At 46.4% G+C, this 27,847-nt stretch overlaps 1 protein-coding gene across 1 annotated transcript in view; it reads right to left on the reverse strand.

Moving 5' to 3' along the window:
- Positions 1-14,610: 14,610 nt before the first annotated feature.
- Positions 14,611-27,847, reverse strand: part of LOC137335496 (cas scaffolding protein family member 4-like) — a 48,275-nt gene continuing 35,038 nt past the window's right edge. Inside the window, exons 4-6 of the mRNA XM_068000839.1 lie at positions 25,490-26,890; positions 20,502-20,624; positions 14,611-17,052 (exon numbers count right to left, since the gene is read on the reverse strand). Coding sequence (XP_067856940.1) covers positions 16,612-17,052; positions 20,502-20,624; positions 25,490-26,890 — 1,965 coding nt within the window. The 3' untranslated portion in view covers positions 14,611-16,611. The remainder of the gene's footprint in view (positions 17,053-20,501; positions 20,625-25,489; positions 26,891-27,847) is intronic.

Below are 27,847 nucleotides of genomic sequence, written 5' to 3' on the forward strand. Positions count from 1 at the left end.
CGGCATTTATTGCCCATCCCTAATTGCCCTTGAGATGGTGGTGGTGAGTTGCCTTCTTGAACCGCTGCAGTCCGTGTGGTGACGGTTCTCCCACTGTGCTGTTAGGAAGGGAGTTCCAGGATTTTGACCCAGCGACGATGAAGGAACGGCGATATATTTCCAAGTCGGGATGGTGTGTGACTTGGAGGGGAACGTGCAGGTGGTGTTGTTCCCATGTGCCTGCTGCTCTTGTCCTTTTAGATGGTAGAGGTCGCGGGTTTGGGAGGTGCTGTCGAAGAAGCCTTGGCGAGTTGCTGCAGTGCATCCTGTGGATGGTACACACTGCAGCCACTGTGCGCCGGTGGTGAAGGGAGTGAATGTTTAAGGTGGTGGATGGGGTGCCAATCAAGCAGGCTGCTTTGTGCTGGATGGTGTCGAGCTTCTTGAGCGTTGGAGCTGCACTCATCCAAGCAAGTGGACTGACTTGTGCCTTGTAGATGGTGGAAAGGCTTTGGGGAGTCAGGAGGTGAGTCACTCGCCGCAGAATACCCAGCCTCTGACCTGCTCTTGTAGCCACAGTATTTATATGGCTGGTCCAGTTAAGTTTCTGGTCAATGGTGACCCCCAGGATGTTGATGGTGGGGGATTCGCGATGGTAATGCCATTGAATGTCATGGGGAGGTGGTTAGACTCTCTCTTGTTGGAGATGGTCATTGCCTGGCACTTGTCTGGCGCGAATGTTACTTGCCACTTATCAACCCAAGCCTGGATGTTGTCCAGGTCTTGCTGCATGCAGGCTCAGACTGCTTCGTTATCTGAGCGGTTGCGAATGGAACTGAACACTGCAATCATCAGAAAACATCCCCATTTCTGACCTTATGATGGAGGGAAGGTCATTGATGAAGCCCTGAGGAGCTCCTGCAGCAATGTCCTGGGGCTGAGATGATTGGCCACCAACAACCACTACCATCTTCCTTTGTGCTAGGTATGACTCCAGCCACTGGAGAGTTTTCCCCCTGATTCCCATTGACTTCAATTTTACTCTGGCTCCTTGGTGCCACACTCGGTCAAATGCTGCCTTGATGTTAAGGGCAGTCACTCTGAACTCACCTCTGGAACTCAGCTCTTTTGTCCACGTTTGGACCAAGGCTGTAATGAGATCTGGAGCCGAGTGGTCCTGGCGGAACCCAAACTGAGCATCGGTGAGCAGGTTATTGGTGAGTAAGTGCCGCTTGATAGCACTGTCGACGACACCTTCCATCACTTTGCTGATGATTGAGAGTAGACTGATGGGGCGGTAATTGGCCGGATTGGATTTGTCCTGCTTTTTGTGGACAGGACACACCTGGGCAATTTTCCACATTGTCGGGTGGATGCCAGTGTTGTAGCTGTACTGGAACAGCTTGGCTAGAGGCGCAGCTAGTTCTGGAGCACATGTCTTCAGCACTACAGCCGGGATGTTGTCAGGGCCCATAGCCTTTGCTGTATCCAGTGCACTCAGCCGTTTCTTGATATCACGTGGAGTGAATCGAATTGCCTGAAGACTGGCTTCTGTGATGGTGGGGATATCGGGAGGAGGCCGAGATGGATCATCCACTCGGCACTTCTGGCTGAAGATGGTTTAAAAGCCTTAAAACTAAAAGTTAAAAAGAGCGGGAAACTAGTTTAAACTAGATTAACTAGTTTTTTTTAAATAAAAAATAAACCAAGTCAATTAATTGCATAAAAACTTTGATTAAATATATAAAACAAGGATAGATAGGGATAGCAGTGCAGGTGGTGTGTCGTAACTGCAGCATGCGGGAGTTTGTGGAGAGCAGCGTGATCCCAGGCAACCACATCTGCAGTAAATGTCTGCAACTCAAGGAGCTTCAGCTCAGAGTTGTTGAGCTTGAGTCCGTGGTGCAGATGTTGAGATGCATCCAGGAGGGGGAGAGTTACCTGGACGCTTTGACCCAGGAGGCAGTCACGCCCCATAGATTGGGTAACGGTTTAGATTTGGTTAGAAGCCAGGGACAGGAGGATGTGACTGCGAGTCAGGTAGGTAAGGGGACCTCAGATGCAGTGATGGAGGAGCCCCTCAGCCTTTGCACTTGTCAAAAAGGTACGAGGTACTTGCTACCTGTGTGGATGAGAGCAAAGACTGCAGGAAGGATGGGCAAATTGACAATGGCACTGTGATACAGGAGGCCATTCAAATGGGGGAGCAAAAACGTCTGTGATAGTGTTAAGGGATAGTATAGTCAGTGGCATAGATATTGTTCTCTGCAGCTGTGACCGGGAGTCCCGAACACTGTGTTGCTTGCCCAGTGCCAGGGTTAAGGACATCTCCTCGCAGCTGGAGAAGGAGGGGGAGGATCCAGTTGTTGTGGTCCATGTCGGAACCAACGACGTAGGTAGAACTCGGAATGAAGTTCCGCTGAGGGTCCAAATTAAAAAGCAGAACCTCAATGGTAATAATCTCTGGATTACTACCTAAGCCACGTGCAAATTGGCATAGGGTCAAACAGGTTAGATGGTTAAATGCATAGCTGAAAGAGTGGTGTGGACGCAGGGGTTTCAATTCATGGGGCACTGGCATCAGTACCGGGGAAAGAGGGAACTGTTCATTGGGACAGGCTCCATTTAAACCAGGCTGGGACCAGTGTCCTGGCGAATCAAATAACCAGGGCTTTAAAATAACAGGGGGGGGCGGTGGCACTGGGGGGAGGGTTACGGTAAGGGTAAATTTATAAGTCTAAAGAGAAACGCAAGGCTGTAGAGCAGAGTAGCGATTTGGATAAAAACAAGCAGAGTGTGTCAGGAAGGGACATAGAGTTTAACAATGGTTTAATAGGGCATTAATGACTAAGGTCACATCAGGGAAAAATAGTAAAAAGTTAAAATTATAGGCTGTATCTGAATGCACAAAGCATTTGTAACAAGATAGATGAATTAATGGCACAAATAGAGATAAATTGGTTTGATTTGGTAGCCATTACTGAGATGTGATTGCAGGGTGACTGAGGTTGGGAACTAAATATTCCAGGGTACTTTAGGAAAAGATAGGCAAAATGGAAAAGGAGAGTGGTGGGGCGGGGGGGAGGTAATGAGACATGGTTAATTAGTAATCTAATAGTTAAAGAACATCTAGGGCAGAGTGATCATAATATGATAGAATTTCATATTGAGTTTGACTGATGTAGTTAAGTCCGAAACTAGGGGCTTAAATTTAAGCAAAGCTAATTATGTAGATATGAGGGGCAAGTTGGCTAAGGTAGATTGGGAGAGTAAAAGATATTACAGTAAACAAGCAATGGCGAATATTTAAAGAAATTATTCATAATTCTCAATGACTATACATTCCCTTGAGGAATAAAAACTCCACAGGAAAAGTGATCCAACTGTGGCTAACTAGAGAAGTTAAGGGATAGTATTAGATTAAAAGAAGAGGCTTACAATGTTGCCAAAAAGAGTAGTAAGCCTGAGGATTGGGAGGATTAGAAATCAGCAAAGGATGACCAAGAAATTGATAGAAGGAGAAAATTGAATATGAGAGTAAACTAGCAAAAAATATAAGAACAGATTGTAAGAGCTTCTACAAGTATATAAAAGGAAGAGATTAGCGAAAGTAAGCATTGGTCCCTTAGAGACAGGAGAAATTATGATGAGGAATAAGGACGTTAAACAAATATTGTGCATCTGTCTTCACAGTAAAAGACACAAAAAAATACAGGAAATAGTGGGAACCAATGAGAGTGAGGAACTTAAAGTAATTAAGATTAGTAAAGAAAAAGTACTGAAGAAATTAATAGGACTAAAAGCTGACAAATCCCCTGGACCTGATGGCCCACATCCCAGGAATTTAAAAGAGGTGGCTGCAGAGGTAGTGGATGCATTTGTTTTGATCTTCCAGAATTCCCTAGTCCCTGTGGATTGGAAGATAGCAAATGTAACCCTGCTATTCAAGAGAGGAGGGAGAGAGAAAACAGGGAACTACAGGCCAGTTAGTCTGACATCAGTAGTAGGGAAAATGCTAGAATCTATTAAGGATGTAGTAACAGGGCACTTAGAAAATCATCATATGATTAGGCAGAGTCATCATGGTTTTATGAAAGGGAAATAGTGTTTGACCAATCTTAGTTTTTTGAGGGTGTAACTAGCAGGAGAGATAAGGGGGAACCAGTGGATGTGGTATATTTGGATTTTCAAAAGGCATTTGATAAGGTGCCACACAAGAGGTTGTTACACAAGGTTAGACCCCACGGGATTGGGGATAATATATTAGCATGGATTGAGGATTGATTAACGAACAGAAGAGAATAGGAATAAACAGGTCATTTTTGGGTTGGCAGGTTGTAACTAGTGGGGTGCCGCAAGGATCAGTGCTTGGGCCTCAGCTGTTTACAATCTATATCAATGACTCAGACGAGGGGACCGAGTGTGATGTATCCAAGTTTGCTGACAGTACATAGCTAGGTGGGAAAGTAAGCTGTGAGGAGGATGCAAAGAGTCTGCAAAGGGATGTAGATAGATTAAGTGAGTGGGTAAGAAGGTGGCAGATGGAGCATAATGTGGGGAAATGTGAAATTATCCACTTTGGTAGGAAGAATAGAAAAGTGGAATTTTTTTAAAAAGTGAGAGACTAAGAAATGTTGGCATTCAGAGGGATTTAGGTGTCCTTGTACATGAATCACAGAAAGTTAACATGCAGGTACAGCAAGCAATTATGAACGCAAATGGTATGTTAGCCTTTATTGCAAAGGGTTTGGAGTACAAGAGTAAGGAGGTCTTGCTGCAATTGTACAGGGCTCTGGTAAGACCACACCTGGAGTACTGTGTACAGTTTTGGTCTCCTTACCTTTGGAAGGATATTCTTGCCTTCGAGGCAGTGCAACAAAGGATCACTAGATTGATTCCTGGGATGACAGGGTTGTCCTGTGAGGAGAGGTTGTGTAGACTGGGCCTATACTCTCTGGAGTTTAGAAGAATGAGAGGTGATCTTATTGAAACATATAAAATTCTTAGAGGGCTTGACAGGGTAGATGCTGAGAGGCTGTTTCCTTGGCTGAAGAGTCTAGAACTAGGGGTCATAGTCTCAAGATAAGAGGGCGGCCATTTAGGACCAAGATGAGGAAAGATTTCTTCACTCAGAGGGTTGTGAATCTTTGGAATTCTCTACCCCAGAGGGCTGTGGATGCTCAGTCATTGAATATATTCAAGACTGAGATCGATAGATTTTTGGACATTAAGGGAATCAAGAGATATGGGGATAGGGCAGGAAAGTGGAGTTGAAGTAGAAGATAAGCCATGATCTTATTGAATGGCGGAACAGACTCGAGGGGCCGAATGGCCTACTCCTGCTCTTATTTTTTATGTTCTTAAATATCACCCTAATTGAGATCTGCTGATTTGGCACAGGCCAGTGATTGAAGTTGGGGCCTTCTGGCCTGCATAGTTTAGTTCTACACCGGCTTGAGCTTGAGATATAAAGACATTTAAGATAGAAAGCGGGGAGATAATTGATAAACTAATTAAACTTAGGATAAAATCCCTGGTCCAGATGGATTGCATCCACACATATTAGAAGAAGTTGGGGAAGAGACAGCAGAGGAACTATTACACATATATAAAAATTAATTAGAAAAGCAAATAGTGCCAGAGGACTGGTGGACAGATAAAGTGATTCCTATATTTAAAAAGGAAGATAGAACATATCTAGGGAACTATAGACCAATTAGCTGAACATCGGTGGTAGGAAAGATAATGGAATCCATACTCAAAGATGTAATAGAAAAACATCTAGAAAATGAAAATATAATGAAGAGTAGTCAGCACGGATTTCAAAAGGGAAAGTCAAGCTTGACCAACCTTATTAAATTCTTTGAAGAAGTTACAGAAAGGGCAGACAAGTAGTAGATGTACTATATTTGGATTTTCAAAAGGCTTTTGGTAAGGTAATGCATAGTAGACGTTCATGACTAAGGTCAGAGTCGGGACAAGTAGCAGAATGGATAGCAAGCTGCCGACAAAACAGAAAGCAGAGTAGGGGTTAAAGGTAATTACTCAGACTGGCAATAGGTGGGCAGTGGTGTTCCACAGAGATCGGTGTTGAGACCACCGTTGTTCACTATTTATATTAATGATTTGGACTCGGGAATCAAGTACAGTTTCAAAATTTGCGGATGACACCAGATTGGGGGTATAGTTAATACTGAGGAGGACTGCGACAAAATACAGGAAGACATTAATAAACCTGCAGAATGGGCATGTAATTGGCAAATTAATTTCAATATAAATAATTGTGAGGTGGTACATTTTGGTAGGAAGAATAAGGAGGCCAGGTATTCCTTGGAAAATAAGAGTCTAAATGGGGTAGAGGAGTGGAGGGATCTGGGGGTACAGATACACAAATCACTAAAAGTAGTGACACAGGTTAATCAGGCCATTTTTAAAAAAGCAACAAAGCACTTGGGTTCATTTCTAGAGGAATAGAATTGAAAAGCAGGGAAGTTATGTTAAACTTGTATAGAACTTTGTTTAGACCACATTTGGAGTTACTGTGCACAGTTCTGGTCTCCATATTATAAAGAGGATATAAAGGCACTGGCAAAGGTGTGAAACATATTTACTAGGATGATACCAGAACCGAGAGGCTATACCTATCAGGAAAGATTGAACAGGCTGGGGCTCTTTTCTTTAGAAAAAAGACTGAGGGGTGACCTGATAGAAATCTTTAAGATTAGGAAAGGGTAGACGTAGAGAAGATGCTTCCACTTGTGCGAGACACCAGAACTAGGGGCCATAAATATAAGATAGTCACTAATAAATCCAATAGGGAATTCAGGAGAAACTTCTTTACCCAGAGATTGGTTAGAATGTGGAGCTCGCTACCACAAGGAGTAGTTGAGGCGACTAACATAGATGCATTTAAGGGGAAGCTAGATAAACACATGAGGGAGAAAGGAATAGAAGGAAATGTTGATGGGGTTAGATGAAGTAAGGAGGGAGGAGGCGCGTATGGAGCATAAACACCAGCACGGACCTATTGGGTTGAATGGCCTGTTTCTGTGCTGTACCTTCTATGTAAATAATCCACTGGGGGAGCCTTTTTTAATTCAAGCAGAAAAAACAAGTACATTCTGTGAATCTATTGCATTTATATAACATCCTCTCACGTACAAGAAAACCTGGAGCACTTCGAAAGGTTCTGGTTTTGTCGACGTTGAGCTGAAGGAAATGTTAGCTCATCTGGGACATGCTGTCAGACAGGCTGCCGATTTTTTTTTATTCGTTCATGGAATGTGGGCGTCGCTGGCGAGGCCGGCATTTATTGCCCATCCCTAATTGCCCTTGAGAAGGTGGTGGTGAGCCGCCTTCTTGAACCGCGGCAGTCCGTGTGATGAAGGTTCTCCCACTGTGCTGTTAGGAAGGGAGTTCCAGGATTTTGACCCAGCGATGATGAAGGATTGTACAGCAACAGCTTGGAGTTGGTCGTAGTGATGGGGTTGGGTGTTGACGCCATAACTGTGGAGGATATTGCTAAAGAATAGCAGATTGGTGATCAATAACAGCACAAAGGATGGGCCCTTGGGGCACACCACAGGTAACTGCAGGCATAAGGAGACAAAGATCCAAGAAATTTAATGGCTGCATTGTGACTTACGGAAATGGAGCCAGGAGATTGAGGTGCCAAGAAGATGGATTAACAAGGAGAATGGGGTGGTTAGAAACAATAGTTCCATAGCTACTTGTGTGTCTGGATAACTTGGAAGTGAAAGGTGAATTGATGGTCAGGTAAGCATGCAAAATGAAGTAATCTGGCTTGACTTTTTTTTATTCTTTCATGGGATGTGGGCGTCGCTGGCAAGGCCAGCATTTATTGCCCATCCCTAATTGCCCTTGAGAAGGTGGTGGTGAGCCGCCGCCTTGAACCGCTGCAGTCCGTGTGGTGAAGGTTCTCCCACAGTGCTGTTAGGAAGGGAGTTCCAGGATTTTGACCCAGCGATGATGAAGGAACTGCGATATATTTCCAAGTCGGGATGGTGTGTGACTTGGAGGGGAACGTGCAGGTGGTGTTGTTCCCATGTGCCTGCTGCCCTTGTCCTTCTAGGTGGTAGAGGTGTTGGGTTTCGGAGGTGCTGTCGAAGAAGCCTTGGTGAGTTACTGCAGTGCATCCTGTGGATGGTACATACTGCAGCCACAGTGCACCGGTGGTGGATGGGGTGCCAATCAAGCGGGCTGCTTTGTCCTGGATGGTGTCGAGCTTCTTGAGTGTTGTTGGAGCTGCACTTATCCAGGCAAGTGGAGAGTATTCCATCACACTCCTGACTTGTGCCTTGTAGATGGTGGAAAGGCTTTGTGGAGTCAGCAGGTAAGTCATTCGCCGCAGAATACCCAGCCTCTGACCTGCTCTTGTAGCCACAGTATTTATATGGCTGGTCCAGTTAAGTTTCTGGTCAATGGTGACCCCCAGGATGTTGATGGTGGGGGATTCGGCGATGTTAATGCCGTTGAATGTCAAGGGGAGGTGGTTAGATAACAGGTAAGTGTAGGATAAAGCTCTATTAAAGACCCAACCCCCAATCTCCAGGGAAAGATAAGGAAGAAACAATCATCATACGTCACTTAAATCAACCCAACATGAACAGGGGATTTTCAAATGATTGACTCTTTCTGATTCAACTTCTCCACAATGTAATGCAAGATTGCTTTTTGACCCAATGGTTAGGAATCTCTAGGTGTAACTCATCTTGATCTGGTTCTACCAAGTTATCAGGGCTGCATTTATACTTTACCAGCAGTGGAACCTTTCTGTACAAGTGGCATTAACGTGATTCAAATTGACCTGGAAATCTGCACTGATAATGGGCTAAGACAAAAAATCTATGACTTTAGAAGGGCATATTGCAAAGGAAAAACTAGGCTAATTGGGAATCCAGATGTTGGCTAATTGGATTTCCGATTACTAAATAAAAAATGAGTAATAAGTACCGTCGTTGGGCATGTGATCTAAAAACTCGTATTCACATGGTATATGCATGTGAACTTTAACCTTTTAATGCGTTGGTAAAATGGTAAGATGAAAAGCAGAGTGTGCGTGTGTTTTTTGATCATTGTGATTTCTTTACTTAATTTGGTTACTGAATGGTGCTAGATATTATACAGAATTACATAGAATCTACAGCACAGAAATTCAAGTAAATATGCACGTGAAGTACATTTAGCTCTATTGTGTGTAAGGCGTTTTCTATTAAAATTAGTGCATGTGGCCAAAATGTTGTTGCTGTAGCCATACCTGTGGCTAGTCAGCAATTTCAATCGGGCAACACTGCTTTAGATAATCATGTTGAACGTGCACGATACATTTGTTTTTCTCAGGTATAGAGTTAAGCCAAGCAAGCAATCCCTGAATTGACCAAACAGTGCAACTAAAATGGAGATGAGAAAAGTAGCATATCGAATTTACAGCACAGGACAGGCCATTCGGTCCAACTGATCAGTGCCAGTGTTTATGCTCCACATGAGTCTCCTCCCACCCTACTTCATCTAACCCTATCAGCATACCCTTCTATTCCTTTCTCCCTCATGTGTTTATCTAGCTTCCCCTTAAATGCATCTATGCTATTTGCCTCAACTACTCCTTGTGGTAGCAAGTTCCACATTCTAACCACTCTCTGGGTAAAGACAAAACTTAAAGGGAGAAAGGAGGAGTGGATCTGTGGGAGGAGTACGAGGATGTACAGAATCAGTTGAAAAGAGATAGTGGACATAAAAATGGGCGGTGCAGAATAGAGAAAGAAGCCAAACACAATTATTAGTGCAAGAGTGTTTATCAGAACACTAAAAGTAGTTTGAGAGATGGTCGAATACTAAAAGTGGGATAAGGTTGAGGAAATATTCAGAATACAAAATGGATATTTTCTCGAGTTATTCACCAAAAAGAATAGGGTATTCATACCGAATCCTGAAAGCTGCTCCAAGATAAGCTCTATTGGCTGTCACTCAGTGGATCGATTTTGAAATCCTTGTCCTCGCCTAAAACAACCTGGGTGGCTTCTCTTCTCTCCTCTGCAGCCTCTTTCTGTCCTGTGGAAAGTCACCGTCTTTCAGCTGTGGGGTGCTGTGTGTCGCCACCTCTCTCTCCGACCTACCATCAGCTTTCAGCCATCATGCCCCACACACCCTCTCTTTCTCAAACCCTTTTTCCTTGCTACCTCTCTTTCCCTCCCCCATCAAAATTCTCTTTAAAACCTACCCCTTTGACAGCACCTTCAACCATCTCCCCTCATTTCCCTCCTGCTGTACCCCCCGCGACCCCCCCCAAAACTGTGAAATGATTTGGAACATTTTGCTCCTTTTAAGGCGTTATATAAACACAAGTTGTTTCTAGAGTGAGAGAGACATGCGAAGTGTGGCAATAATATTTTATTGAAAATGTACAAAAACATTTTTAAAAAATCTCCAAACAGCACAGTCTCCTAGAGCAGTGTGAAAACGCCACTCACTGCATAGTCCAGATCCACAAAACATGTATGAATTTTACATCTGAAAGTCATTGTACAGCAAGGTTGCAGGCATCAATCACGTACGTACTTTAATTTGTTCAAGTGGTGTCAGCTGTGGCTTAGTGGTAACTCTCGCCTCTGAGTTAGAAGGTTGTGAGTTCAAGCCCCACTCCAGAGACTTGAGCACAAAATCTAGACTAATACTCAGTGCAGCTCTCCCTCAGTACTGCACTAGTCACATGTGTCGTCTTTTGGCTGAGACATTAAACTGAGGTCCCACGGCACATGGAAGAGTAGGGATTTCTTCCATTGTCCTGGCCTACATTTATCCATCAACCAAACCTTAAATAGATAATCTGGTCATTTCTTATTGCTGATTTGGGGACCTTGCTGAGTGCAAATTGGCTATGGTGTTTCCCTACATTACAATAGTGACTACACTGCAACAGTACTTGATTGGCTGTGAAGCGCATTGAAGATCCTGAGATCATGAAAGGCGCTATATAAATGCAAGTCTTTCTTCTAATTGTCTGTCTCCTTTTAAATTTCTCCCCTCTCCTGATATAGTTCTGCGGTCACCAACTACCTCCCTGTACCTCCCTTAAGTACCATTCTTCATGTGGGAGTCCAGACAGTGAGTGTCAGCATGCTGTTTGATTGTGAGGGACATCACAGAAAGCAATCCTGCCCTTTTCCTAGCCCCAGACCATTGAGATTAACAGCACCGACCAGAAAGCAAACACGGGATCTTCCTGGTCTGTAATGGCTCAGTTCCACGTTTTGCAGTCAGGAAAATAAAGATTCCATATAGAGTCTCACTGCTACAACCCCTTTTTAAAGGGTTCTGTCACCACCAGGACCATTTTTAGAGGGGAGGGGGGTTCTCATCAGCACTAAAGGCAAGATGTTTCTCAGAGACAAATATATACCACCCTATGAAGTGGTTGTAAGATTGTGCATTATACATAACAATGGGATTTGAACATAACCCCACCAAAGGATTTAAGAACTCCACAAATATAAGAACACAGCTGTACTAAAAAATTGTAAAATTATAATTATACTGCGAGAGTCACCATCAGAACCCGTGTGCAACTTAAATGGTTGCACAGAATTGTTTAATATAAGCATTTTTAAAAATTATTTCCAGCCAGAGAATATTTTTGTTTCAACAATGAATATTGACGATATTTGCAAGGGTGATTGGGAGGAGTTACTGAGCCCCACAGTGTGAGAGAGTTGGATTTACATCAGTAGTGCTACAGTCATTAACACAGGGCACTGGAACACCTACCTAAAGTAAACAGGACCATGGCACACAAAGGTCATGGGTCTCCACCTTAGCACAGTTCTCAAAGACCCCAACTCTTTTCATAGCAAAGCACTGATTCAGCTCACTTACACCACCAGGCTCCGAATATGCTCCTTACCCACTCTCCTGATGTTATCATCACTGTTCAAAATTAAATATTCAAAAAATAAATGGACAGAAACATTAAGGAGCTTTAGAGTTCCTTAGCTTTTAATTTTTCACTGGGGAGGGTCTCTGGTGATGAGACCCTCACTGTAATTTAAACAATAGGAATGTGACTGGTCTTTTTTAAAAAATATCACTTCATTAAAAATATCTTCTATAAAAACTATGTTAAACATTTTTTTTAGCAGATTCTTAAAGTAAAGAAAATATTATGCTTTTAATAATGATTACTCCTATATTCAGTCCTTTTATGTACAATATTTACAGGAATCATTTAATGAAGTTTTTTATTCCCTCTTGAAATCTCATCCCTTGGATTTTTATGCAGTAATTTTTCATTTGTTTTTTAACAGTATCTTGCAGTCTGTCTTTAATTTGAAGCCCCTCACCCTGCTGATTGGGATCTAGCCTCCAATGTTGTTTGGAAGCTTTCTGTGAGAAGGGAGATAAGAACAAGAGCATCTGTGAAAGCTGCAGACAGTGAACTGCATCCAGCTCGTTGCATCTTAACCTGGCACTAAGGGAGTCACTGTTTAATTATCCCCTTGGATGGTTAGACAATAATGAATGAGAAGAGAATGATTTGGTACGAGGCACATTAATGGTTGCCATTCCTGCTAAACAAGTACTGTTCTTCCCACTTTCCCCGCCCCCTCCCTTTCCTGAGGTGGGATGAAGATGGCAGTGCAGTTTTCATGTGTCCCTTCTTCATGTGAACTTAAATAGGGAGCGTCAGCAGGATATTCGACAGTGATGGGCATCACAGCCGAGCCGATCCTACACACACGGACACTATCCATTAGGAGTCACTGGACAGCGATTAGGAACATAAACCTTGGTTGGTTTTTTTTCTCTATTTCCCTCCCCCCACTCCCCGCTCAGGTTTACCAAGGCCCCCACAGCTGACATTTTATTTTCTGTTCGCTGGGCACAGATTTCCTGATTTGCTGTAATGGCCAGTGAGCTATTTGACTGGAACTCTGCCTCAGTCATTCAGTCCAGCCTGGTTCCAGGCTAATCCGAACCCTCCCTTGACCTAATTTATACCAAACGAAATCCAGTACATACAGTCAGAGGGAATTACCAGTTAGTTTTTGTTTTGGCAAATGTGCATTCTAACCTGGAAAGCATGTAGTCGCAGCCATGTGATGTCAAGCACTGAGCTCAGGACTGACGGCTCACTTAATACAAGGGAGAAAATAGGCACAAAATCAACTGGAAACCGACTGAGCTGTGCTATGCATTTAGAGCAGAAAAGTGGTAAATTTTAAAACACACTGTGGCTGTAATTCATCGTGGGAGGTAGTGCAAAACGGGCACTAGTGAATCGGCAGCCCATTTGACACACGGCCCGATTCAGGCAGAGTGAGTGTAAAAGGTGGGGCTGATTTGCTATCGCCCATTCTGCAGTAACGCCCGAGACAAATTTCACTCCCACTGAGACAGCCTGTGTGCTCGCTCACACACTCTTGTGGCCATCATAGATATTGCACATGGAAAGGATGGTGAGGACAGCCCAATGTTAGGAGAAGGCACCACCCCTTCTGTCGTCAGTGTGACTATATAGTTATCCCCGTACCTTCCCAAGCCCTGTTTGTTGTTGGCCCACCTACTTCCTGTAGCACGTGAACCACTGGCGAGGAGGGGCCAATATCCATCTCAAACAAATGTCATTTTGCATCTGGCCCTGTGCCAAATCCATTTATTTTTCAACTCCAGTGCAAGAAGGGAAAACTTGGCTATTAAAACAGGAGAACACTCCACAATTGGAAGGGAGTGTTGGGCTACCATGGAGTTACAGATCGATAGAACCAGAGTGCGTCCAGTGTAGACATCAGCAGAGCACTTATCAGACCTTCCCCTCCCCCCATCTGAAATATTGGGCCCGATATTACCAGGGCGGCGGGGGGGGCGATTGGGCACGTGGGTAACGCGCCCGGTGAAATCAGTCTGCCCCGCACGCAATCGCAGGCTGATTGGATCCACTTACCTCTTGTTCCGGGTTCCCCACTGCTGATCTGCGCAGCGGGCGGACTGCGCATGCGCAGTAAGGTCTGTCAGCTGGAGGAGCTCTATTTAAAGGGGCAGTCCTCCACTGACTGATGCTGCAAGAAATAGGAAAAATTTCACCATAGAGCAGCCCAGGGGGAAGGCTGCTCCCAGGTGAATGATGCCTCACTCCAGGTATCATTGGATGGGGTGAGGAGGAGGGGGAGGACAGAGATCATCCCCCCGGCGGGCGGGAGGAAGCATCCTGCCTTTGCCACCAAGAAGGCCTGGCTCGAGGTGGCAGAGGAGGTCACCTGCACCACCAACATATCGCGCACCTGCATACAGTGCAGGAGGCGCTGCAATGACCTCAGTAGGTCAGCCAAAGTGAGTACACTTACTCATTCCCCTACACTCCATCTGCCACATCACCGCCCCCACCCCACATCTCCTTCTGCACTACCAACACTACTCTGTCACATCACCCCTCACACCCACTCAAACCTCATCCTCATCTTACCTGCACTTACTCACCTCACCAGTACTCATCCCACCACTACCACTCAACCCAATCCTCATACAATCTCATGGCTCTATCTCATACTCACCCTCTCATGCATCTCTTTCACAGTCAGCCTCACTCAACCTGCCACTACCTGTGCTGCAGCCACAGGGCATGCATCACATATGTGCAGTAGGAAGCGTAAGGCAAACGTGTCGTGAACATGAAGGGGATGCACAAGGGTGTTTGAGGGTTTGTCATGGTTTTTACTTATATTTAATTTCTGACCAACTCACATAACATATTATATTGGCACCACTACTGCCACGTCTTTGCGAATCTTGTCTGGTTTGTGCAATAACGCCCTTTCCTGAGGATCACAATGAAGACCCACAACTGATGCCACCCATTGTGTCACTGCAGAGTGGGTGTAGGTGTATTTGCAGAGCTCTTTTGTGCAGATGACTGAGAGACGCTGGCCATGTCCCCGGTGGCACCCTGGAAGGATGCGGAGGAGAAGTTGTTGAGGGCAGTGGTGACTTTGAGAGCGACAGGTAAGAAGATGGTGCTCGGGCCAGCCGGGAGCAGCTCGGCATGAAAGAGGCTGCAGATGTCCACGACTACATGACGAGTGACTCTGAGCCTCCGTGTGCACTGCTGCTCAGAGAGGTCCAGGAAGCTGAGCCTTGGTCTGTGGACCCTGTGGCGAGGGTAGTGCCCTCTGCGACGCATCTCTCTCTGCGGTTGCCCTCCCTCCTGCTGTACAGGTGGATGTGTCACAGCACTGTGTTGTGGAGCGCCACGTGTCAGAGGTGGACGGCGTGGATGGCGAGGCTGGTGAGGCTGTTCGCCCTCCGAGGAGGTCATGACTGCAGCTACGGCGGCCCCCATCTGGAAGATGTACATCTGAGGGGGTCTGCAAGGTAGGTACATGTGTCTGGACCCCAGGGTAAGTGTGCAAGTTGGTGAATTTTATTGTTAGGAGGAGGGTGGTGGAGGCCAAACTTTGTCCAAAGTGACAGAGTGGCCTCCTGCAATGAGTGAGGGTCTCCCCACCACCCCCACCACCTGTCAAATGGACCTTTGCAGCTGCCACAGGCTGATGGCTGCAACACGTCCATTTGAACTGGGAGTGTTTCCCCCAGTCCGGGAAACAGTCCCAGTTGTATGTAAAATCCCAACCCTCCTAAAATATCTTGTTAATCAGGTCTGTAAACGACCTGAAATACCAAAATAAATACCTTAAGTGGCACCCCGCCGGCTTTAATTGCCGGCGGGAGTCCCACATGCGGGGGCCGCGTGCGCATGTCAGCGCGTCTGTGGGAAACGCGGAAGTGGGCGGGTTGGAGCCGGGCTCCCGACCCGCCCCGGGAATCGCTGATTTTCGTGGCCCCTCCGCCAGGAACGCACCCGATCGCGGGTGCTAAAATCGACCCCATTGTCTCTCCTGGAGGGTGTAATGACATACTTATATTTATAGATGTTCCTTTACTCTGGTAAGTGTTAATATTTCACACCAGTTTGGCTCTACAATTTAGAGATATTCCCTTAACAACCAGCATCAATTAGACAGCTGGCGTAGGTAGACTTCTGCAGTCAGAGCACTGAACCTGGAGTTTGCTTGCTGAATATAACGTTGGTTTTAAACCTTGATAAAGCTATTCCTTGTCATCCAATCTTAGGTTATAAAGAACTGTGAAACAGTTCAAAGGGAGCCGTTGCTGTTGGTGTGGGAAGGATAATCTGAATTATGATGTAACAGGTTGCAGGTTTGTGATAAACCAGATGAATGATGTATAAAGGAGATACCCCTCTTAGACAATACCCACCCCCTTTAATAAATGCTGGCTATTTTACTATTTGGCCAAATGATGCAATAATTTCCTTTTACAGCACTGCACAGAACCAAAGAGCTAACTGACTGGATGCCGGAGATCCAATCGTTTGGCTTCTTTCTGAGGTCATGGTGTTACTGGGTAAAAGGGACAGCCGTGTTTATATTTTACACCTTGACCCCGCTTAATCTTGCCTCATCTTCTCAAAATAAAAACCAGCAGGAATCAAATGGCAAGAGATAAAACAAATTATCTGGACCACTGCAAAGATACATTTTTTTTTTAAAGTGAGTTTTAGCTGAGAGAAAAAATAAAATCTCCTTTTCTCAGTTTTCCGCCCCTTTATAAGGCAACAGCCTGTTCTAGTAGGAGCCTGAGCTGCTCGGCATGCTGGGCTAGCTCTGCCACCTGGTCCTTCATCTCTTGCACGGCAATTGGGTTTGGCTGCATCACAGCATTCTTGGTTGCCACGGCGACATTCTTCATTCGGCTGCAAAACTGGTTGCTTTTACTGAGCATCTCTTTGTGAATGTTCTTCTGCCCCGTCTCCCGGCACAGCATGTCCACCAGTTTCTGGCCGATCATTATCACCACCTTGCTGTGTTTGATTAAAACGTCCGCTGGCTGGTTGCTGTTGATGTTGTCGGTGAACGACACGATGGCCTTGTGCAGGGCGTTGAAGTACATTTTGCACTGTTCGGGACCAGAGGCCGGGGGCTGGATCTCCTTCGGACTCACTTTAACATTCCCTTCGCCTGATTTTCGAACCTTTACTACCGCCATCTACACGAGAGCAAAAAAAGGGTTAAGAGAAAAGGACATCCCAAAGCCAATGAAGTACTTTTGAAGTGTAGTCACTGTTGTAATATAGGAAACGCAGCAGCCAATTTGTGCACAGCAAGATCCCACAACAGCAATGAGATAAATGATCAGATAATCTGTTTTCAGTGATGTTGGTCAGGACTCCAGGGAGAACTCCCCTGCCCTTCTTTGAAATAATGCCGTGGGATCTTTTACATCCGTCTGAAAGGACGTACAGGGCCTTGGTTTAACATCTCATCTGAGAGACAGCACCTCCAACAGTCCAGCACTCCCTCAGTACTGCACTGTCAGCCTGGATTATGTACTCAAGTCCCTGGAGTGGGACTTGAACCCTCAACGTTCTGACTCAGAGGCAAGAGAGCTACCATTGAGCCATAGTAGGTTATGGTAATCAACCAAACTACGCACCATGTCTTTCTGCCGTTTCCCACACTGTAATGTTATGGAGAATGACTGAAGAAGGGTCTCTATTTCAGGGTATCTTTTAAAAGTCAAATGCCAGTGCATACCAAGCCATGTCGATTAGGAAGGTCCCAGATTCAATCTCTAGTCTGTGTTGCGCTAGCTGATCTCAGCTTAGATGCTGGTGAAGACACCAGTGTCATCGAGTTACCTAAAGGCAAAGATCAGCTGGGATTCCCGTTCCTACCTGCCAGCCCCTGAACCTTCCTGGGAAGTACTCATGGAAACACTGGATGAGGGCAGCGTGCAGCTCAGGTGAGAAACCATCGTCAGTACGGTGGCATCACTCTCCAGACTCTCAAGTGCCCTCTATGATGAGTCAGAATCATTCTTCGCATGGGCTGCCGGGTGGTGTGGGTGAGATGGACAGAGCATTCCACTTTGGGAGAGGAGGGGGAAAACTGGTGGAGGGGAAGAAAGGCCTGCAAGTCAGTGATTGTTGATGTCAGTAAATTGCTTGTTTGACTGTATACAATGTGGCAGTAAACTCAACGGGTTCTACCTGCTGAATCGTCAGTCTGAAGCTCAGGGCTGGTAGCCTCGTCATTCCTGGAGACAGCTTACAGTTTTTGTCTGTGGTTCCCTAATGGTTTGTGAGCCCAGGAGAACAAAAGTACAGGGGGAAAGGGGAAGGAGTGGGTGAGAGCTCCCTTCACCAGACTACTGTGAGGTCACTTACGTTGAGACTATTACAGACTACCATCAATGAGCGTCACAGAGGGGGATACTGCTGCTCTGATTGAAGGACGTTGGATTGAGACAAATGGTTTTGTGGAAATTGGGCAGAGGTGAGAGATTTGATGGGGAGATACATTTCAGTCTAAGTCCCCTTTTTTAACAGCATGATAAGTGTTAATTACTGCCAAACAACCTCTCTGGTACTGAAAATTAACTATTACAAGTGTGGAGTCTCGTTCCTTCAGCTTCTAATTGTTGAAGTTTTTTTTTAAAAATTAAAACTTTGTTTTAATCTTTTTTTCTTCTTTTCTCTCTCTCTTAATTTCCCTCTCTTTATTTCGCTTTCTGTACCTGATCTGACATTGAATTCACTAATCTAACTTACACTTCCTGGTTCAGACTCTGTGTTGTTCATTAACGATTCTTCAATCTGATTAGAGGGCGCGGGGGTGCTGGGGCCAAGGTTTAAATCCAGCCTGGACAGAGGGAATTAAAGCCTCTTCTCTGGGCTGAGGGAACAGGATAGTGCAGAGGGCTTGGAGCACTGGGACTTGGATTTGAACACGGCCGAATGGCTGCGAAAGAGCGACTGTCAGCCATGGCTCAGTGGGAGCCCGCCATTCGCTAGTCTTGCCCTCGCCGTTTACTTTCCATGAGACATTGCACGGCAAGTTACTGTAAGTTAGAGATCCAAACAGCGCGCCTCTACAGGGCATCTGGGACCTGTGTGAACAGGGCAAGCAACTGTGTATCCCCTTAGTCAATCAGATTGAAGAATCATTAATGAACAACACAGAGTCTGAACCAGGAAGTGTAAGATAGATTAGTGAATTCAATGTCAGATCAGGTACAGAAAGCGAAATAAAGAGAAAGAAAAAGTTTAAAAATTGTTTAATTTAAAAAAAAAATCTCCAACAATTAAAAGCTGAAGGAACGAGACTCCACACTTGTAATAGTTAATGTTCAGTACCAGAGAGGTGGCTTGGCAGTAATTAACACTTATCACGCTGTTAAGAAAGGGGATTTAGACTGAAATGAACGAGCGCTAACTTTCTGCGGCGAGTTTAGTTCATATCTACTGCGCAAATACAGCAACTTCACGCTGTTCAATGCATTTCAATGGTGAGTCAGATGGCGCGATGCCCTTTTTGTGAAGCTACCGGTGGAGTGACTCATCTCAGACAGCATCTTCCGATTTCCGCGTTCAACTATGCATCTGCCCTCGCCATAAGTTGCTGTGCAATTTGCGCATAAATAACTGAGTGCCGTTAGCCTCGCCGTTATGGTGACAGTAAATTCTGGCCCGTTATCTGGCCATTGATCACATTGCTGTGTGAATTGGTTGTCGCATTTCCTACATTACAAAAGTGTCCACACTTCAAAAGTATTTCATTGGTTGTCCTGAGGCCATGAAAGGCGCTATATAAATGTAACTTCATTCTTTTACTTAGGGAAGCACAGACTTAAAATTGCAATTTATTGCCAATTACGAGACAAACAGCCCTGATCTTCAGACAGACGATTCTACAGGTAGAATCCCCAGTGAGTTTCTGCCCTATTGTATGCCGTCAAATGAGCAATTTGCTTGTGTCAACAATTACTGGATTGCAAGCAAGATGTTCCTGTTTTTTCTCCCCTCCACCAGTTTTCCTTCCTCCTCACCCGCAATTGCTAGCTCCTTGCTGGGGTACGTTTCATGAGACAGACACTCTCCAGTACCTCGCCTGAATGGGCATTCTTCAGGTGTGAGTCTCGGCAGGCTATTCAGTCACGGTTCTGACCCCACACACACCTCCCAGCAGACGTTATGGGCTAGTGATCAGGAGAGGAGGCCGTGACCTGCTTTCTCCTCCCCAGTTCATGGGGGACGTAGGCCAATTTTAACACCCTTACCGCTGCCCCAGCTAGCTCAGTGCAGGCCAGGGATTGACTCTGGACCTTCCTGGTTTGTATGGAGCAGTCACTCACTGCCTTCACCACCAGCTGAGCCAACAGGAGGAGTCTTCCTAATGACAGTGTCCCTTTAAGGAGCACTGTCAGGGCAGTATAGAGGGAGCACTGAACTGCATTTAACCAATGCTAGGTCTAGCCATGTAGTACAGAAACAAAAAGGGAAATAAAGTCCCACTGCCCAGTGTGGCCACAAAATATTTTAATGAAAAAGCCTTTGATGTACAACTTGCTTCAGAATTTTTAAAAATCAAAAATAGGGCTAATTTAGCTCAAGGAAAATACACTTTACAGAAATCCAGTAACAGCAGGATAGGTACCTGTCGTTCTAACAGGAGCTTTTTCTGCTTGAAGCTCTCCTTTTCTTTCTGCTTGAAGCTCTCCTTTTCTTTCTGCTTGAAGCTCTCCTTTTCTTTCTCCTGCCTTTCGAATTCCTCTTTCCTCTGCAGAGAAACACCAGTGAGATCATCAGGAGAATGTTGTTCATGGCCCCGGGAGAGGTCCCCCTGGAGAGGCCTTGGGTGAAGGCCTCACGTATGTCTGCACCAGCCACTGTTACAGCCTGGGGCCTGCTCAGGAGCACCTTTCAACAGGCAGGTCCCTGCGGCATCACATGTGGAACAGGCTGGAATGATTTTTAAGTTGGGTAGGTGGGCAGCAGCATTGCACAAGCTGCTGACAGGATCACTACTTCTTGAGGCCACACAGGTCCATATGACAGAACCTCCCAAACCCGCCACCTCCACCACCTAGAAGGACATGAGCAGCAGGTGCATGGGAACACCACCACCTCCAAGTTCCCCTCCAAGTCTCTCACCATCCCGACCTGGACGTATAGGTATTTAAGATGATAAAGAAGTTGATAGGGTAGATGGAATCCAGAACAAGGGGGCATAACATTAAAATTCGAGCTAGGCCTTTCAGGATTTCTTTTTTATTCGTTCATGGGATGTGGGCATCGCTGGTGAGGCCAGCATTTATTTGCCCATCCCTAATTGCTCTTGAGAAGGTGGTGGTGAGCCGCCTTCTTGAACCGCTGCAGTCTATTTGGTGACGGTTCTCCCACAGTGCTGTTAGGAAGGGAGTTCCAGGATTTTGACCCAGCGACGATGAAGGAACGGCGATATATTTCCAAGTCAGGATGGTGTGTGACTTGGAGGGGAACGTGCAAGTGCTGTTGTTCCCATGTGCCTGCTACTCTTGTCCTTCCAGGTGGTAGAGGTCGCGGGTTTGGGAGGTGCTGTCGAAGAAGCCTTAGCGAGTTGCTGCAGTGCATCCTGTGGATGGTACACACTGCAGCCACAGTGCGCCGTTGGTGAAGGGAGTGACTGTTCAGGGTGGTGGATGGGGTGCCAATCAAGCGGGCTGCTTTGTCCTGGATGGTGTCGAGCTTCTTGAGTGTTGTTGGAGCTGCACTCATCCAGGCAAGTGGAGAGTATTCCATCACACTCCTGACATGTGCCTTGTAGATGGTGGAAAGGCTTTGGGGAGTCAGGAGGTGAGTCACTCACCACAGAATACCCAGCCTCTGACCTACTCTTGTAGCCACAGTATTTATATGGCTGGTCCAGTTAAGTTTCTGGTCAATGGTGACCCCCAGGATGTTGATGGTGGGGGATTTGGTGATGGTAATGCCGTTGAATGTCAAGGGGAGGTGATTAGACCCTCTCTTGTTGAATATGGTCATTGCCTGGCACTTGTCTGGCGCGAATGTTATTTGCCACTTATGAGCCCAAGCCTGGATGTTGTCCAGGTCTTGCCGCATGTGGGCGCGGACTGCTTCATTATTTGAGTGGTTGCGAATGGAACTGAACACTGTGGAGGGAAGGTCATTGATGAAGCAGCTGAAGATGGTTGCCGTCCGGGTTTTATTCTTATTATGACTTTTTTTAGCGGGGTGTGAGAAAGCACTTCTTCACACAAAGGTAGTGGAAATCTGGAACTCTCTCCCCCAAATAGCTATTGAGGCTGGAGGTCAATTGAAAATTTCAAAACTGAGATTGCAAGATTTTTGTTAGGCAAGGGTATTAAGGGTTAGAGAACCAAGGCGGGTAGATGGAGTTGAGATACAGATCAGTCGTGATCTAATTGAATGGCAGAACAGGCTTGAGGGGCTGAATGGCCTACTCCTGTTCCTATGTTCCTATATATATCGGCCATTCCTTCATCGTTACTGGGTCAAAATCCTGGGACTCCCTACTTAACAGCATTGTGGGAGCACCTTCACCACACGAACTGCCATCAGACAGGTCCAGTGTTTAAATTACTCCCAACACCATCAGACAGGTCCAGTGTTTAAATTACTCCCAACACCATCAGATAGTTCCAGTGTTTAAATTACTCCCAACACCATCAGTCGGGTCCAGTGTTTAAAGTACTCCCAACACCATCAGACAGGTCCAGTGTTTAAAGTACTCCCAACAGCATCAGACGGGACCAGTGTTTAAATTACTCCCAACACCATCAGTCGGGTCCAGTGTTTAAAGTACTCCCAACACCATCAGTCGGGTCCAGTGTTTAAAGTACTCCCAACACCATCAGACTTGTCCATTGCTGCAGGAGTTCCTCAGGGCAGTGTCCTAGGCCCAACCATCTTCAGCTGCTTCATCAATGACCTTCCCTCCATCATAAGGTCAGAAATGGGGATGTTCGCTGATGACTGCACAGTGTTCAGTTCCATTCGCAACCCCTCAGATAATGAAGCAGTCCGAGCCTGCATGCAGCAAGACCTGGACAACATCCAGGCTTGGGCTGATAAGTGGCAAGTAACATTCGCGCCAGATAAGTGCCAGGCAATGACCATCTCCAACAATTTTACAACACCAAGTTATAGTCCAGCAATTTTATTTTACAATTTTAATATTGCTGGACTATAACTTGGTGTTGTAAAATTGTTTACAATTGTCAACCCCAGTCCATCACCGGCATCTCCACTTCATCTCCAACAAGAGAGAGTCTAACCACCTCCCCTTGACATTCAACGGCATTATCATCGCCGAATCCCCCACCATCAACATCCTGGGGGTCACCATTGACCAGAAACTTAACTGAACCAGCCATATAAATACTGTGGCTACGAGAGCAGGTCAGAGGCTGGGTATTCTGCGGCGAGTGACTCACCTCCTGACTCCCCAAAGCCTTTCCACCATCTACAAGGCACAAGTCAGGAGTGTGATGGAATACTCTCCACTTGCCTGGATGAGTGCAGCTCCAACAACACTCAAGAGGCTCGACACCATCCAAGATAAAGCAGCCCGCTTGATTGGCACCCCATCCACCACCCTAAACATTCACTCCCTTCACCACCGGCGCACTGTGGCTGCAGCGTCTACCATCCACAGGATGCACTGCAGCAACTCGCCAAGGCTTCTTTGACAGCACCTCCCAAACCCGCGACCTCTACCACCTAGAAGGACAAGAGCAGCAGGCACATGGGAACAACACCACCTGCACGTTCCCCTCCAAGTCACACACCATCCCGACTTGGAAATATATCACCGTTCCTTCATTGTCGCTGGGCCAAAATCCTGGAACTCCCTTCCTAACAGCACTGTGGGAGAACCGTCACCACACGGACTGCAGCGGTTCAAGAAGGCGGCTCACCACCACCTTCTCGAGGGCAATTAGGGATGGGCAATAAATGCCGGCCTTGCCAGCGACGCCCACATCCCGTGAACGAATAAAAAAAAATTTAAAAAAAATTACTCCCAACACCATCAGTCGGGTCCAGTGTTTAAATTACTCCCAACACCAACAGACGGGTCCAGTGTTTAAATTACTCCCAACACCATCAGTCGGGTCCAGTGTTTAAAGTACTCCCAACACCATCAGACAGGACCAGTGTTTAAAGTACTCCCAACACCATCAGTCGGGTCCAGTGTTTAAAGTACTCCCAACACCATCAGACAGGTCCAGTGTTTAAAGTACTCCCAACACCATCAGACAGGTCCAGTGTTTAAGGTACTCCCAACACCATCAGACAGGTCCAGTGTTTAAAGTACTCCCAACACCATCAGACGGGTCCAGTGTTTAAAGTACGCCCAACACCATCAGACAGGACCGGTGTTTAAAGTACTCCCAACACCATCAGACAGGACCAGTGTTTAAAGTACTCCCAACACCATCAGACGGGTCCAGTGTTTAAAGTACGCCCAACAGCATCAGACGGGACCGGTGTTTAAAGTACTCCCAACACCATCAGACAGGACCAGTGTTTAAAGTACTCCCAACACCATCAGACAGGACCAGTGTTTAAAGTACTCCCAACACCATCAGACAGGTCCAGTGTTTAAAGTACTCCCAACACCATCAGACAGGACCGGTGTTTAAAGTACTCCCAACACCATCAGACGGGACCAGTGTTTAAAGTACTCCCAACACCATAGGTTTCCAAACTGGGATTCACAGACCTTCAGACAAAGGGACCCAGCAAGTCCAGAGCATCACTGGGTTTTCATAACTTCCCCTACTTTACCAGTATATTATTTCGGAGCTATATACAAATAAATTCTGCAACCGGGTACTGTGTTCCATTGGGTAGCTGACACTGTCTTTTGGAAGTTAGAAAAGGGGTCTCCTGGGATTGTGTCAATATCTGACTGGAGTCTCTGGGAGTGTGTCGATATCTAAAGGGAGTCTTTGGGAGTGTGTCGATATCTAAAGTAAACTCCTGGGAGTGTGTCGATATCTGAAGGGAGTCTCTGGGAGTGTGTCAATGTCTGAAGTGAACTCCTGGGAGTGTGTCGATATCTGAAGGGAGTCTCTGGGAGTGTGTCAATGTCTGAAGTGAACTCCTGGGAGTGTGTCGATATCTGAAGGGAGTCTCTGGGAGTGTGTCAATGTCTAAAGTGAACTCCTGGGAGTGTGTCGATATCTGAAGGGAGTCTCTGGGAGTGTGTCAATGTCTGAAGTGAACTCCTGGGAGTGTGTCGATATCTGAAGTGAACTCCTGGGAGTGTGTCGATATCTGAAGTGTCAGTATTTAAAGGGGACCCATGGGAGTGTTTCAGTATTTAATGGGAGTCCCTGGGGGCATGTCAATATTTAAAGGGGGTCCCTGGGAATGTGTCAATATTTGAAGAGAGTCCTTAGGAGTGTGTCAATATTTAAAGGGGGTCCATCAGAGAGTGTCAATACTTAAAGGGGGCCCATGAGAGTGTGTGAAGATTCTGTCAACAGAAAGGTTTTGGGGAATAAACTGCCCTACACCAGCAGATGTCACTATCAGAACAGAAATACTGTCTTGGTCGAGGACTGGATTGAAGGGTCCTCTATCTGAGATTACGATATCTCCTGTTAATATACTAACCTGTAACTGGACGTAGTCGCAGTCCTCTATCATAGATTGTTTGGGAATTAGCGAGTGGCTTGGTTTTGAATTGTGTTCTCTCCGCGGAGGTGTGGGCAATGGGGCTTTCTGTTTAATAATGTTCCAGTTGCTCTTTCTCTGCAGACTAGGATGATTGTTATTTACTACTTGTTGTTTGTCCAGTGTTGAAGGGGATTTCTGGTGCCACTGCCCTTCCTGCCTCTGAGCGCGGTTGAAGAGAAGTTTCCCGTTTGCAATTATTATGGATGCAAGTCGTTTAACATCATCTGGGATGGTCCGAGTTACCATGACGAAGCGATCAAGTTCGTCGGGGTTCGCCTGGGGTTTGCTCATCACCAGGGCACTAAGGGCCCAGTTGCAGCCGCTCAATGCTTGGCTGGTCTCCACCATGATCTGGTGCGAGTCTTCCAGAATTTGTAGTTGTTTCCACAGCCGGTTCTGGAGATTGCTGTCTGTCAGGCGTGTGGCATTGACCCTTACCCCCCGTACAAAGCCCATGAAGGTGCCCAGGCATTTCATCACATTGTCCGCCGCATGGTGGATCTCAGTGAGGTGCTTCTCCAGGTGGTCGTGGAGCCTCCATTTACTGCTGACAAAGACCATTACGCTCGCCACCGAGCCGGCCACCTCTTGCTGTAGCTGCATCAACCTTTCAATGGCCAGGTCCACGTCCAGTGTTATTTCCTTGGCCGGCTCGGGCACAGGAGGACCTGGAGGCTTGCCTGAAGTAGGAGGCGAAACACTCTGTCTGCGTTCCGCACTGGAGCTATCGGTCCTCTCTAGGGTAGTTTGAACGTCCCTGGAGACCTGCGGGGGAACATCGTACACAGGTTCCCCAAGGCGCCGTGCTTTGGGCGGGCCTTTCTGCTCGGCCGGCGGAGAAACCCTCGGGAGGTCGTAAATGTTTTGCAGCCTATCCAGAACAGGCTTGGGGGTGTTCACGGGAACGTCGTAAATTTCCGAGAATCTCGCTGGACTGTTCACTCGGCTGATGGCGGTTTGCTCGCGTGACGGGGGAATGTCATAAAGTGACTGGTTCTTCGAGGGTGGGGTGTCGTACAGAGGTTGGCCCCCCCTGCCAGGGTGCGGCATGCCACAGTAAGGCAGATCCGAGCTCCCGGCCCCGCATTTGGTTGGAGGAACGTCGTAAAGGGCCTCCCTTGAGAAGGCGGCTTCCTCCCTTGATGCCGGCACATCGTACAACGCTTGTTTTACAGCCCTGGACTCGTCGTGTGGGTCCCAGCTGAGCTTGCGGGGAGTTGGCAATGTGCTGTAGGGCCCAATGATTCTCTGAGGCTCTCTTCCATACGACGCTGGGATATCGTAGGCGCCGTCTCTCTCAGGCCCATCTGTGCACACTCTTGGAGGGATGTCGTACACCTAGAAAACCAACCCCACACACACACACACATCTTTAGAATTTTACTCCGAGAGTAAACTCTTCCACCTGGTGTACCACCAAATCGTACAGACCAGAATCAGGGCCCTTCCTCCCATCATTTCAATCCCTGGCTTGTGCTGAGGTAACTAATCTCAGTTAGAGTAGGGGGCCCTGTAATTGGTTTCAGTCCTCCCAGCCTAGAGAGAGGGCAAACCACCCAGGACTCCTCACTTCTGGTCACTATCGAGTGACGCCTTGCTGCGAGGCACTCATACATTTTTCAGTTGAGGACTGAATCAGATTAAATTGTGATGCCCCTCTTGAGGGAATACCCTGCTGGTTCTCACTATCACACACTTGAAGACTAGCCGAATGGGTGAGGTACCAGAGAAGGCAGCCAGTGCCTCTGGACCTGAGGACAAGAGGGGGGAGAAGTGAAGAGCAACACTGGCAGAATTTATTTATTTTTTATAAAGAACTGAGAAATTCTATACTTGTGGCAAAATGTTACCATGTGTGGGAATCACAAATACAATTCCATGATCCACTGCCCCGGCTTTAAGCTAACAACTGACAACATGAACAGCTGTGAGAATCCTTCACCTACATAAAACAGTAACTCAGTAAGTAATTACTTGGCTCAGTGGTAGCATGCTCGCCTTGGAGTCAGGCAGGTCATGAGTCCCAGCCCAGAGACTTGAGCCCATAATCCAGGCTGACATTCCAGTACAGTACTGAGGGAGTGCTGCATGGTTGAAGGTTCTGCCTTTCAGATGAGATGTTAAACCGAGGCCCTGTCTGCCCTCTGAGGTGGACTTAAAGGATCTCATGGCACTATTTGAAGAAGAGCCGGCCAACATTTATCCCTCAACCAACATCTAAAACAGATGATCTGGCCATTCATCTGTATGGAACTTTGCTGCTGCTTTTCCTACAACAGTGACTAAACTTCAAAA

The sequence above is a fragment of the Heptranchias perlo genome, chromosome 19 (assembly GCF_035084215.1).
Source record: "Heptranchias perlo isolate sHepPer1 chromosome 19, sHepPer1.hap1, whole genome shotgun sequence".
Lineage (NCBI taxonomy): Eukaryota > Metazoa > Chordata > Chondrichthyes > Hexanchiformes > Hexanchidae > Heptranchias > Heptranchias perlo.